The sequence below is a fragment of the Corapipo altera genome, unplaced genomic scaffold, assembly GCF_003945725.1.
Source record: "Corapipo altera isolate COAL_440 unplaced genomic scaffold, ASM394572v1 1, whole genome shotgun sequence".
NCBI classification, from domain to species: Eukaryota; Metazoa; Chordata; class Aves; order Passeriformes; family Pipridae; genus Corapipo; species Corapipo altera.
Genome location: NW_020884873.1, coordinates 15,471,051 through 15,485,096, shown reverse-complemented (window position 1 = coordinate 15,485,096; position 14,046 = coordinate 15,471,051). Strand labels below are relative to the sequence as shown.

Below are 14,046 nucleotides of genomic sequence, written 5' to 3'. Positions count from 1 at the left end.
GTCCTTCAGCACCGCGGGCCGCGGAGCGCTCCGCCCGCACCGCCGCCCGGGGAGCTGTCCTGCAGCACCGGCGGCCCGGGAGCGCTCCGCCCGCCCCGCCGCCCGGGGAGCTGTCCTGCAGCACCGCCGGCCAGCGCCGACACCGCCGCCGCCGCCGCCGCGGGGGAGCCGTCCAGCGCCGCGCCGCCACCGCCGCCTTGATGCAGTAGCGGGGCCCGGGAGTCGCCGGGGGCCTCCGCGGGGTAGGGGGTGCCGCAGCTGGGCTCCGCTCTGCGCCCCCCCCCCCGGGGGGGGGGCGCCCCCCTCCCCCCCCCCCCCCCCCCCCCCCCCAACCCTCCAGCCCCAGGAGCCCCCCTCTCTCCTCGCCCACCTCCGCCGGGAGCGAGCGCCGCGGCTGTGCGGAAAAGCCATGGGAGGCGAGACCTCGGCACCTGTTCAGCTGAAATCAAGGGCTTACAGTATACTGGGCACTCTGGCTTGGTGGTAGGAGCGAGCGAAAGGAAGGAGAAGCAAGCAAGAAAAAGTGAGAGAGGATTGGAGCGACTGCCGCTGCCGGGAAAAAAAAAAAATAAAAACCCAAGGAAGATAACTGGGAAGGAAAAGGATTTTCATGGCGCAGGCTGCAGAGCTAAGCAAGAAGACTGAAGGTTGCATCTCTGCTCTTACAGTCTCTAACTGTCTAGGTCCAGATAATGAGAGATTGTGTTGAGGATGCTGCTGCTGCTCCCCTGTTCACTGTGGAAGCCATCTCCAAATTAGCCATTACATATGGAAACTGGAGACCAGAATTTTAGAAAAAGGGATTAAGGCGTCTCATTTTGGGGGGGGTTCTCTCTTTATTTGTTTGGTTTTTCTTGGTTCTTTTCTCTCTTTTTTTTTTTCTTTTTCCTTTTTCCTTTTTTTATATTTCAACCAGAACGTTTCCGATTTAAAAGGCAAGCCTCTTCCCGTGTGGTCTTTCTAATTTACACTCTTTTCCGTGGGCTTTCTTACCTCCCTTTTTTGATATCTATCTCTCTCTCTATACCCATTATATTATTAGTCGGAATTATTATTCTTTTATTTTATTAAACACACACACCCCAAGAATCAGAAGGCGGTTGGGTATTTGTATAATGAAGAATTATGGGGCTCTTTGACAGAGGTGTTCAGATGCTTTTAACCACCGTTGGTGCTTTCGCTGCCTTCAGCCTGATGACCATAGCTGTGGGGACCGACTACTGGCTTTACTCCAGAGGGGTTTGCAAGACTAAAACTGTCAGTGAGAACGAAACCAGCAAAAAGAATGAGGAAGTCATGACCCATTCTGGATTATGGAGAACCTGCTGCCTGGAAGGTATTTGATTCTGGATCTCCACACCCCCCCACCCCTTCCTCTCCCACCACCCCATGTTTCTCCCTCCTCCCCCCCAAAAATCCCTCCACATTCCACCATTTTCTCAGTTCTTTCCTTTCACCATGGTTTGAGAGTGGTGGGCTCAGTTACTCAGGGCACAGAGGCAAGAAGACAGGCAAAACATTCACTGTTCCATTCCCTTCTCCCTTCCTCTTTATCACCCTCCCCCCCTCCCACCTTCCCCAAAAATTCACTTCCTCTCTCCAACTGGAATAATGTGTGTGTTACAAAACCACCAAGAGACCCTTTCAAAAAGCAACTGTGCAGTCTGCCTGTCTTTAGCTTGTTTGTATTGCCTGGGTAAGCAATGCTAAAATGCTGTGTTATTGCTGTGCTCCGGCTGCAACCAGAGAGTGAAATAATTGCTCTCTTTGCAAATGGCTTATTTGCAAAGACAAGACTGTGAGTGAGGGGCAGCGTGGGGAGGGGGGGGACTGCAAATCACTTGGGATGCAATTATTAGTTCCTTTCAGGAGGGAAAAAGAGAGAAAGGGAAACAACCCTGATATGTCCAAAATGCCTCACACAGTAAATCTAACAATACCAGTGATCTCAACCAGAGTTCAGAGCATTTTGTAATGTCTGTAAGCAACCACATCTCACTGGGCTGGATGCAAAAGGGAAAGGGGTCTAGTTGGTGGCTGATTGGTTTGGTTTGGGGCTGGAATTTTTCCCCAGTTTGTTTGTTGTTAGAATGGGGGGGTGTTCTGGGCTTTTTTTTTTTTTTTTTTAAGGTTTATGGTGAAGGCTAAAAATAAACAAGTCTCTGAATGGAAAAATCAGCCCAAGTCTGATGTGGTGAAACTGAACAGCAACTCAGTGACATGTCTGATGGCAGAAGAGACACCGCCGCAGCCAACTTCTGGAATCAGACGTTTTTAAGGGAGGGGGAAAGAAAAGAGGGGCCAGTGATTCGCTTTTAAATATGTATTGCTCAGTACTGCTATTGGTGTACGTGTGGGCTGGGGAGGTGGTCTTCAGCCTGTGCTGAAGGAATAGGGGCAACTGATGTAAATGCGTGGTTTATGTTACACACGTAGTGAGAAGGAGAGAGTGAGAGCACAGGAGCACATTACAGCCCATTGTAAAAGCCCTGTTTATGAATCAGCTCCCAGCTGGACGGTGGGCTGCTGGGGGTTCATGGACATCCAGGGACAAGATCTGTGTCTACCGGTGTCCACTGGAGCTGGGTGTGCCTGGAGATCCCTGATGGGAGAGAACGGGGAGTGGGTACCGCAGAACTGATTTTCTTAGCCCGGCACAGGGAGATGGAAGGCAGGGGGAAGGGGGGAATAAACTATGTATGTTCTGATGTCTCTCACCAAAGCAAGCTAAAGCTGCTGGTTGGAAATGGTTGTGTCCGGGAAGAAGCATGAATTTCTCCCCCGTTCTTGGTGCAAACGGTTGAGTGATGGCTGAACATGTTTTGAATAGCTAAGTGACTTCATTGAGCGATGGTCTATTTGACGCATACTGCATTTAGTGCCCTTTGTCAACCCAAACTGCTGCCTTTTAACATATCCTGCAGAGGAGCTCTATGCTGAATACTATATGCTGTATCCAAGCCAGAAAATCAATAGCAGTAAATTAATGGGGGATGTTTTAAACACACTTGCTCACACATGCACAGATTTCCTCCAAATAGATAAATATATAGAGTTGTATATTAATAAAAAATGAAAAGCCTTTCACACAGATATTCATTACAACCAGGGAAGGAGACATCTCCTTAATTAAAAATTAAAGAGAGAGAGAAGGGAAAAGAAAAAAAAAAAAAAAGAAGAAGCTCAAATGTAAAGCCATGCAGGGAAGAGAGGCTGCGGGGATGAACTCCCTTCCCTGAGCCATGTCCCCAAGCTGGAGGGAGGAGGGAGGCTGGGGTGGAGATAGGAGGTATGAGGACCCCAGCCAGGAGAGGCAGTGAATTCAGATCATGTCTATCTGCCCACAGAGCCGTACCCAGAGGGACGCGGTCTGAGGGGGAGGAGGAAGGGGCGGGTGAGGTTTGTCAGATTGGAGGAGCTCAGGGCTCCTTCTCCTTTACATCTGACAGGACCCCACAGGCACTGTGGAGAAGCGGCTTGCATGGCAAAAGAATGTGCCAGGGTGCTTCCAATTAAAAGCTCTGTAGTGCCCCCAGCCCCCACAACACTGCTGCCAGCTGAGGACCCCTGCCCTCCCTATTGATGCTCTCCAGTGGGCTCAAACTGCAGCCCCGCATGAGGGGTGTGAAGTGCAGCCTGAGCACAAGCTGCATGACCCTGGTAGGGTGCTCTCCCTTGCCCCAGACATGTGAGGGTTGGGCCAGCCCGTTCCCCCAGCCCCTAAATGCTGGGCAGTACTGGCAACTGGGGTAGGAGGGTGCAGTGCACCACGGGGGAGCTGAGCCCAGCTCTGAGCCCCTTGCCTGAGGGCACAGGTTGCATTAAAACTTGGGTAAAGTCTTGGTAGCAAGAACATCTCAGCAGAAGGCAAAACCATCGCCATAGGCACATACTGACAAGGGTGTGGGTATGAGTTTGCTTCATCGGGTGGCACAGCATAGGTCTGGCATGGCCACTGCTGAGATGCCTCCATGTAGCTTCCAGCAGCACCACAGCCTGCATTGGGTGGTGGCTGACACTGTCTTAATCCCAGGACAGCATAGCCAAGTATCCCCACCAGCCCTTGAATGGCAGGTCTCTTACTGTCATGTCTGATCACCGTAGAAGGAGTTATCTTCTTTCTCGGCAGAACAAATCAGAAAGGTGTCCCTGGTTGATTTGCTCTCCCTGGTGAAAGCTGCCTGCTGGCGAACAGGAGAGAGAAGGATGCAGCAAAGCCTGCTTTCCCCCATGATACGGAGGGTGGGCAGATTTATGGAGGGAAGGGTTTGGTCCCAGGAGGCTGAAAAAAGAGCAAACCCCTTGGATTCTGTTCACAGCCTTCCCACAGTGTGGCAGAGGCATCTGACAAGGGGTGTGGGGCAGACACTCTTCTTCTGCCTAGGGTGGGTGTCAGGGCAGGTCCATAGGGTGAGGGGAGGTAGTGAAGAAGAGGGCAGGAGGCTTTATAACAAGAAAATAATCAAAGAAGGAGTCTAAACTGCCATCTACTACTTGTAAGAAGCCTCTGATGACCTTGCCTTCATTTCTGGGGATGTGGAAGAAAACTGGCACTAGTCAAAGCTGTAGACTGTCAGAGATGGTAGACACCTCATGTTAAAGTTATTGTGTTAAATTATCTTTTCTCTTCTTGCCCAAGAGATCCAGTAACAAAAACGGATGTGAGGATTTAGTCTTGGACTGTACACACAGATGTGTTATGGTCAGAATTGCAAGTTCCTCTTGGACAATTTTGTCCCCAGGCTTTCAATTTCTGAGTTTCCCTCTCTTCAGTCATTCTATTCCCCACAAAGGAGTTTCAGACAACATTTTCAGATCTTTGTGTTGATTCAAAGAGGAGTGTTATTTTGGAAGTTCCTCCTCTCTTGAGATTTCTTTCCCCCCTTTCTTGTGTCCTACAGGATGCCCCTGCTCCACAGTGGAACTCAAGCAGACAGGTGGTGTCAGATTGCAATTCTGATTTTTTTTCCTGTTCTTCCTTAAGATGATTCTCTCTCAGACATTGAGGTTGCTCAAATGTGTCCCCAGACCATTCAAAAGTCTCTATCCTTCAAGAAAAGTATCTTTTCTCAGCCCTTTGACTGTGTAGGCACAAAACACACACATACACCAAGCAATTGAGATCTGCAAGCTCATACCCCACAGGGATACTGCACCTCTTACAACTTCGAAATGGCTGCAGATCTTCCAACCTAATTCCTTCTTGGCACCGAGTGCTTTAAAACCACTTTTTATTATGAGTGATGCCTTACCTAATTCTTTAATTAACTCCTGTAGATCTCCTATAGGATCTCAAAAAGTGAGGGACAATGCCTTATCAGGGTCTTATGAAGCAAGCAAATGAATTGTGTTTTATATCTGCAGGTTATTGGTTTTGTCATGTTGTCATTATTATTAGGAAAGGGATAGGTCTGGGAGGCTTTTATACTGAGAAGGAGAGAGAGAAGAGTCCAGAGCAGGCAGGCATGAGTGATCCACATGAGGTTAGACATCCCTGTAGATCTGACTGGTGTGAAGGCAAGTAATTGAATGAATGTTGGTGGAGAAAATAATTCTTGCCTAGAGACCCTTCCCAAGGAAAATTAACGAGCTGATCTGTTCCCTTTCCAGCTTGTTATATCTGAACAGTGCATGAGAGCTAAGTGCAGATTCAGTGTTTGCAAAAATCAAGACCTGACAGCAAAGTGAGGCAGGGCACAGGCAGTGGGCAATCTTCTACCAGACCATTCTGGTGCTGCGTCGCTTCCTCTCACTGCCTTCTCTCATTGCTGTTTGTTCCTGGTGCACCTCTTTCCTTTCGTGTCCACCTTATGGGTAGGGGGTTTTCCCTATTTTCCCTCTTACCTTTCCCAGTTTCCTTTATTTCAGCCCTTATTTCTGTCAGCATCCCTAGTTTTGCTCTGCAGAGTTGCCTGCCGTCCTACTTCCAAGGATCCACAAGTCTACTGGGTGCTTTCGTCTGATCCTTGCCCACTTAATCTAGGGCCTTTTCTGAAAATTCAGTGGATATAGCAGTAGATTAAGTCAGAGTCTCCATGTTTTCACAGTTCAGGACCAGGAGCATCCTAGTCCAGCCCTGAGATGCAGCAGGAGGAAATGGCCCAGCACATAGCTGATTGCTGCTGGTGCTGCATCTGCCTGGGAGAAAAAGGATTCAGAGCTGGACAGGTCTTGGATGAAGAGGAAGACAAAGGATTTTAAAAATGGGGTGGCAGATGGTGAGGAAGAATTACTCAGGATCCCAGACTTTGGTGGGTTTGGTTCTCCTCTCAGCTAAAATTCACACCTGACTGAAGTCACCAAGAAGACAGGGATTTGAGGGGCTGAGAACTGCAAGCTCAACTCCTTTGTAAGATCTGACAAGGAAATGCTGTTCCTGACTAGTAAGTTGCTAGAACTGACCTTTAAATTGTTTTTAAATTGCAAATCTTCCTGCTGACTGAGAAAGAGGAATGGGTTAATATTGTCCTGAAATGCACCAGAAATTGCCTTGCTGAAAAGAGTGAGAGCAAAATGCAGTGGGAGGGACGTGAAGATGCAGCGTGGCAGCAGTAATGTATAAAGAAATTACACAGAGATAGAACAAATGTCTCTTTACCAGGGAGACCAGGAGCTATTCCTATCCAATGTTTCCCTTTTATCCCATCTTTTTCCCCATGCAGCCCTCTGAGCCCCCGTCTCACTTGGCTGCGGTTTGGTACGATCTGAGCAAGAGTTTTAGGGGAGGAGAACTGCTGAGGTTTGACAGCAGAATCTCCATATTTATTTAATTTAAAAGCAGTAGCGAGGAGGTTGCCGAGGGGAGCAGGGAACATTTCAGGCTCTCTGATGACTCTGCCCCCTGCCTCTGTTTTAAGAGCAGATTCCCAATCAAGCATACCCAGTTTATCCCAGGGGGAGCCCTCGCTGCTCCGTTCTGCGCTGTTTCTCCCTTCCATATTGCTCTCGTTTTCAGGGGATGTGCTGCTGCCTTTCACGGGCACAAAACCTTCCCCCTTGCAAGGGGCTCTCGGGGAGGCAAGGAGGCTGCTGCCGGGGGAATGGATTACAGTGGGGCTCTCACTCCATCTCCTCCCCCTGCAGCCCCCATCCCAGAGCAACAGCCACCCAGCAGGGGAAACACAGAGCACAGAACAGTTTAGGCATACGCAGAACGTATGGGAAATACAATACACCTAAAAGTTATTTTTCCCTTGCCCGTATGACCCCAGCTTTTTCCTCACCCTCCATCTTTGACTCATTCTATCCATCTCCATTTTAATTTGTTCTCGTTTCCCTCCCCTGTTTTTCTTCTTTATTTTTCCCTTTCATCTTCATGTCTCTTCTGTGGTTTCTCTCAAAAGCATCTTTTCCTTCATTATTTCTCCCTGTTTCTCTCCAAGTTCTCTGAACCCCATCCCCCTTGTTTTCTCCTCTGTTACATTATCTTGTCCTTGCTCTTCTCTGTCCCCTTTGCTCCTGCCATCTCATCTCTCTATCCTCTTTCCTCTTCTCCCTGCCATCATTTCCCTCCGGCTTTCCCCCACCTTACATACAGTCATTCCCCGCAGCTAAAGGACCCGATTCTTTTGGAGCTCTGCTGCCTTTATGCTCTAAAGCAACACTTTTCCAACCCCTCTCAGGCTGTCCCCCTCCTCCTTTCTCTGACCAGTGTGCCCCCTCCTCAAAGTAGTGTATGACACCAGTTGCAGTCTCTGTCTCCTCTTACCCCCAGGGTAGCTCTACCTCTGAGGGGAGTGAGAACCGAGTCCTCCCTCTGCTCCATTCAGTGCTCACTGCCTGTGGTCAAGACAACATCCCTCCACTTTGCTGCCTCCAACCTTCCATGGCCAGAGGGCTCACTGGCAGCTCAGCTGATGAGCCGGCTCATTTGCGTGCAGCCAGCAACTGGGCTGGAAGGAGCTCATGGTAGCCCTAAATACCCTCCCTGGCAACCCTCAGACATGGATCAGGCCAGGATCCAAATGGAAAATAAGGGTCTCTGTAGCCATAACCTTGGGGCAGTTGTTGTGCGCTACAGTAAAGGTTGTCAGGAAGAAGAGTCTCAGCGAGCAGTCGTCCTTTTCAAGCTGTTTACAGGGGGGATGATTTTCTCTGGGATTCTCAGTAACACCTAAGGGGGTAAGGTGAATGGGGCTGGAGGCTCCGGGACAGATGGTTGGCTGAATTAACATCAGTGAGGAAGGGCAGAGGGTATTGTTGGCTGGGGAGAAAAGGGGGATTGTATATTTTGCAGGGCTCTACATGAACCATGGTGACTCACTGGATATCAGAAACAGGGACATTGCTGTTAGTGGTCCATTGCAGCACACGGCTGCAAACAGGAAACTCACCACCATCGAGTACCCTGGCATAAGGAACAGAACAGGAGGGATAGCAGAGAGTATAAGAGCAAGGGCTGCCCAAGGGTGGGGTGTTGCTAAGTCAGCAAGGAGGACAGGGACAAGGAAGTGTAGGAACAACTGTGTGTATGAAGGCAGTCTGCAAGACTAGACAAGTTTGCCTGGAAAAGGAGGTGAATGAGAGGGAAAGTGATTGGATTGTGTTGAATAATGAATGGGCTAGAGAAGGTGGATCAGTAGCTCTTGATTTCCCCATTTTGTAACACACAGACAAGAGGACCTGATGTGAGTCACCAGAGACCCAGTTAAAGCTTTCTCATTTGATGCATATCAGGGCATTGGAGCTCATTGCCACTGGAGCTCTCGTGGCCAAGATTTTAACAACATTTAGCAAGCAAGTGGGCATTTACGACAGAGTTCACAAAAATTAAGCGTCCTCCTAATGGATGTGAACAGCATTTTGGGTGTTTTGTAATTCAGCAATTAAGCCAGTCGCCATAAAAACTAGGATAACATTTCACAAGGGCAGTCTATCCCCTATCAGACTGCCATGTGGTTCTTGCCTCTTCCCTGAAACATTTGTCAGGGATTAAAACAGAGCTCAGATTTACTTAGTCTGGCATTTCTTTTGTTTCTAGATGCTATGCTATGCCGTTGCAATGTAAGACGCAAACTAGGCCTGCATTTCTGCTGGTGTCAATGACTGCCCTAATTTGACAAATTAACAGCGAGTTTAGGTATTTCTATCATATTTTTCTAGGAAGGATCTGGGATAGAGAGCAATTAAGAACATATGAATTAAGTAGAGTCCTTTTTCTTCACACCCCAGGGTATAAAATAAGTAGTTAGCAATGAAGGTGCTATATATGTGCAAAGAATTATTATTGTTGAAGTCCCTGCTTCCCAGAAAGCAATAGGCTTTGGGTCTCTTTGATGCTATCACGACTAAATTAGAAACGAGGTTGTCTCTTTTCTCTTGTATCTGTGGAAATGATTACTGAACTGGCATCTGATGACGTACAATACTGTAGTGTTTCTATGCACAAGAGATGGAGGCCCAGTTCTCCCCTTGTTTGCACTGATGTAACCTCACTGACTCGGAGGGAGCCACTCTGCTTACGCTGCCCGTGTAGGCAAGGGGAGAATGAGGCTGAGGAAGGGCTGTGCGTGCTCTAAACAGCCATGCCCCCAAGGTCACTGCGTGTCCCTGCTTTGCCAGTGACGTACCCAATAAACCAGGGGCTAAATTCACTTCTGGTGTGAGTGGGTGTGACAGCCCTAAAGTTAATGAGATTCTGCACTTATTTACACCAGCTGCTCACCCAGTCCAGCAGTTTCTCTTTTAACTATTCATATTTTCGTTGTCTTTCACCATCATAAGAAAAATTCAACCTGGCTGCCCCCCCCCTTGGGGCAAGAATCCTCTTACAGACTTGTCACCCTGGATGGGTGAGCGTGTAAAATGCCAGTGGTGACCACAAACCTGCTGACGTTCACCTTCTTTTTCTCTTCTTTCTGCATTTCTATCTTATATTGAATCTCCTGTTTTTTATTGACAGCTCTGTGTTTCCCAGCCCCATTTGTTCTCCTTGTGTTACAGAAAAACTCTCCCATAAAATTCCAAACTACACAATCAGAATTTTCATACCAAGCCCTGCAGGATAGGTGAAATCCACTTGTTTCTGTGTCACAGGCTGCTAAAGTATTTATACTAGCTTCCTATCAAATCTATAACTCCCCAGAGAAGCATATGGACTTTATCCTGCACCTCCTATTCCCCCAGAGCATATACTCCTATCTGCTGGCTGTGAAAAACAGAAAATGAGGATGGTATACAAAAACCTGAGAATGCAATGACATTCTATTCATGGGTAGGGATTTTTCTCATGTGTGTTTTTGCTAGAAGCAAACAACTATAAATTTCTGTTTTAGCTTGTTGTATAAAGTATACATTCTGTCAAATAAAGAATAACACTATCCACCTCCGTCCCCTGGATTTTCTATCCCTTTCTGATTTTTCTCTTCCTATTTCTCAGTTTTCACTCTCCTCCTGAACATGATATTTATTTTTAGTGCCTGTTTTATTTTTCTCCACCCACTGCTTCATAACTACATTTCATTCTTAAATTTGCTATCACTCAGAGAATTTCTCTCTCTCTTTAGGTCTTGTTTATACCACTAGTATAGCTGCAGTCCAATGAATCATGCTTGAACACTGAATATTTCCCAGGCTTATGGTCATGTTCATTCAGTATCATAGACCAAGCACTGTGAATCAAATGACTTTTCCTCTAACCCTGTTTACTGACTCCTGCAACCTTACTGTGACCTGTCCATTGTAAACAGTAAATTTCTGAGACTCTGTTACTGGAGCTTTATCTCCACTTGAGGATGCTGCCTAATATTTTTCTTTCCTCTATTTTTTCTTTTTCATTCTTGGTTTTAATTTTTCTTCATTATCTTCATCAGTCCTCTTCAGAATTCACTGTTTCTTCTTTTCTTCCCTTTTTGTCTGCATCATCTCTCATGTTCCCATTTTTCTCTACCAACCCTAACCCCCGATGACATTTTTTCTCTTCCCTTTACGTTTTTAGCCCATAGTCCTCCTGGGTAGGAACTACTTCCCTTGATTCCATCCCATTTGACCTCTATGGAGAGGTAGTGGAAAAAGATTCATGACTAAGTGTGTTCACACATGTGTGTCTGCACACGTGAACACGTGCATCTCCTTCCAGATCCAATTGGTATGAAAGCTTGGTTGTTGAGATGAAGCGACCGGCTCTGACTTTTGCCTTTCAGACAGCCATGAGGAGTCATTCCTGAATGTAGATGGCCCCCAGAATTGCCTTCAGACTACAGGGTCTCAAGGGATCAATCATCCAGAATTTCTGCTGCTTCCTTTTAGATTCAAGCATTGCCCTTTTCCTTAGGCTGAGGGTCACGGGTTTTTGAAGGGCAGCAGCAGAATCATGAAAGAAGACATTTTTCTCTTGCTCATTTTTGAGTGAGGGAGTGAATGAACTGCGATAAATATTTTTCTGTATATAGCTAGAGCTGTCTCAAAGAAGTGGCAGAGGAAACAGATGGCAGAGGCCCTTTATAGGCAGCTGCTGTTGTCTCTTAAGGTGTCACCATCACAAGAAAACTGGTTGTAATTGGGGAGCTTCAAGATCAGTAGCGCCTGAAAGGACTCGAGCAGAAAAGAATGTCATCCTGTGTGAAGGCAGGGGGGAGGGAGAAAGAAATCAAATATTCAGAGACTAAAAAAAATTAGGTACAGGGAATATGTGGAAGCCACTCTGAAGTTTTACTGAATTTCATGACCACAGAATGGATCGCTTCCCTGCATTTGGGAGTCCATAACTGGCCAGAGACAGCAGGAACGCTGTAAACAGGGTGAAGAGGTGGGTCTAGTGTATTCTGGGGACAGCAAGAGGGGCTGATGTCCAGAGGAAACAGCTGAGTGAGAGGCTGTGGAAATGCACTGTGGAAATGGAGTTGGGGCGTGGGGAGGAAATGTACAGGAATAGCTATCTCCAGACTCCTTTCTCCTCCAATTGCTTCAGAGCACTACTGCAGAGTGCGCTTCTGGTATGGGGGATGCTACAGTTTGGTGTAGAAGCCTCTGTCCCAGATATTCCTCAAATAATTTGCCTGCCTGGAGCCCTATCATCTCAGTGTATGCAGCACAAAGAGAAATTCTAAGTTAACCTGTGACATAACAGAAGTGGAGACATATAGCTGCTCACTCAAGAAATAACCAGGGTTAGGTTCCTTCATATCTTTGAGGTTTGAAGGGATTGCACGGTGGGCTAGACCCCTAAGTCTTCCAGACATGGAGTTGTTTTAATGTCTCCTGCTCCCCTTGTGTCTCCAAAAATAGGAGCCATGTATTTCTTTCAAGGAAGTGAAAATTCACAAAGAAGTTTCATAGGAGATTTGGGAGAAAACCAGTGAGGATGATAGGGTCTCTCATGAAGCGCAAGGGTTTCAGGCAACAGAGCAGCAGTGAACAGGCTCAGTGTTGAAGATTAATTGGAGCTGAACATTGCACAGTTGTCTAGCTGAGACATCTCCATTGAAACTGTACTCAGTAGTCTAAAAGGAAACAACTGCCAGAAGCAGAGCAGAACTGTTTTGCTGTTGGGAAAGGGAGCAACAGAGAAAATAATATGTCTACCCTGCCGAGTGAACTGCAATGTAAACAGCAGCACAACACACAGGAAATGCTCGGGATTGACAATTTTCCTAAATTTCAGGTGACTGCCTAGTCATTGCACCACTCTTTCCCAATCGTTGTTCCATTCTTGTCTTCTTCATCCATCACTTTGCCCATCTGTTTGCAGGAAAGCATAACTCAGAAAGGCCAAGACTGGCTTTCCAGGAATTAATTCCAGAGGCTGTCTAAGATCACAGGTGAAAGGTGTTTTTCTGTGTGCTGCATCATTGCAGCTTGGCCCACATTTACAAGAACAGTGAGGGGGAAAGCATTCAGAGCAAAGCAAGACTGTGAGAAAAAGCATTGTGCGGATATAAAGGCACCATGACCAGGGAGGGCTTTTATTCTTCTGCAGAAACTGAAGGGATGGGTTGTTTCTGGGAATAAACTGACTCAGCTGTGGAGGAAAGCATCTCTGCATGCTGAAAACAGAGGGACAGTGGGTGCTGGAAGGGTCTGTCACAGCCAGAAAGAACAGCTGGCCAGAAGGAAACACTAGGAAAGAGGGGACCCAGGACTTGGCCACATCATAACAAGGGAAGGTGCTAATAGGGATGCAGTGTGAGTGCTGGAAGGAGATAATTAAGAAATACAGTCTGAAAGAGGAAGATGAGTCAGGAGAAACCCTGGGACTCAGAGGTAGGAGAGCCTTGAATTGCTGAGAGAAGCAGGAATATCAGCTGGAGCTGATGGATGGAGAGACAGACCTCCTCACCCACCTTCTCTGCATTGTGGAACAGGATAGATTTTCACCTGCTGATGCCAGCATCTTCCACCACTGAAGGTTTTTTCTCTCACTCCTTACTGCTCCAGCCCATGGGAGAGAAAGAAGGGTTCAGACACATATAGACAGGGAAGGATCAATCACGTAGGCCAGCCAACCATGAACCTGCAGAAATCTGGAAAGTGTGACCAGTGGTTGCAGCTCCATGCAATCAAGTCTGAAAGGCAAGGAAAGAAAGAAGCTGGAGTATAAAATGTTGGGCTTGACTTGATGATGCCAAGAAATGTACCTATGTAAGCAACTTAAGGCAACATGACAATTTCCTACACTGAGACTAGTCACATGAATTTGTCCTTCTTCTGGAGGCCTGGGGTACAGTTTTCATGTCAGAAAACCCATGGCTTGGCTAAATTGTCTTTAGTAAAGCAGGGGAACCAACACTTAATGCTCCTCTCTGGCTGCTGTACTTTGGTAGAGGTTTTCTGAGCATTTTACCTTTTATTGCCTATGTACCATTGCAGGTGCACCAAAAATACCTCACATAGAGTGGAAACGCCTTTATGCTAGACACTGTGCATACACAAAAGCTGTTGTCCCTACATCAAAGAAGTGACAATCTGAGATGACAAATGACATATGAAAGACAGTAAAGCAGAAGACAGCAAATGTGTAGAACTTGTTTCTCTGTTGTTCCTTTTGACATCAGTAAGAGGGTATTACACCTAGAACTGACTTCATCTCTTTATCCAGGCAGAGCAGAA

The 14,046-nt window shown here is 47.1% G+C and overlaps 1 protein-coding gene across 2 annotated transcripts in view; it reads left to right on the top strand.

Annotated features, from left to right (window-relative positions):
• Positions 1 to 531: 531 nt before the first annotated feature.
• Positions 532 to 14,046, top strand: part of CACNG2 (calcium voltage-gated channel auxiliary subunit gamma 2) — a 52,332-nt gene continuing 38,817 nt past the window's right edge. The window contains exons 1-2 of one of the 2 annotated variants that reach the window (XM_027667439.1): positions 532 to 647; positions 1,191 to 1,336. In XM_027667439.1, the coding sequence (XP_027523240.1) occupies positions 1,195 to 1,336 (142 nt within the window). In that variant the 5' untranslated portion in view covers positions 532 to 647; positions 1,191 to 1,194. Of the gene's footprint in view, positions 648 to 1,084; positions 1,337 to 14,046 lie in introns of those variants that run through there. The other variant, XM_027667433.1, reaches the window with a different exon arrangement.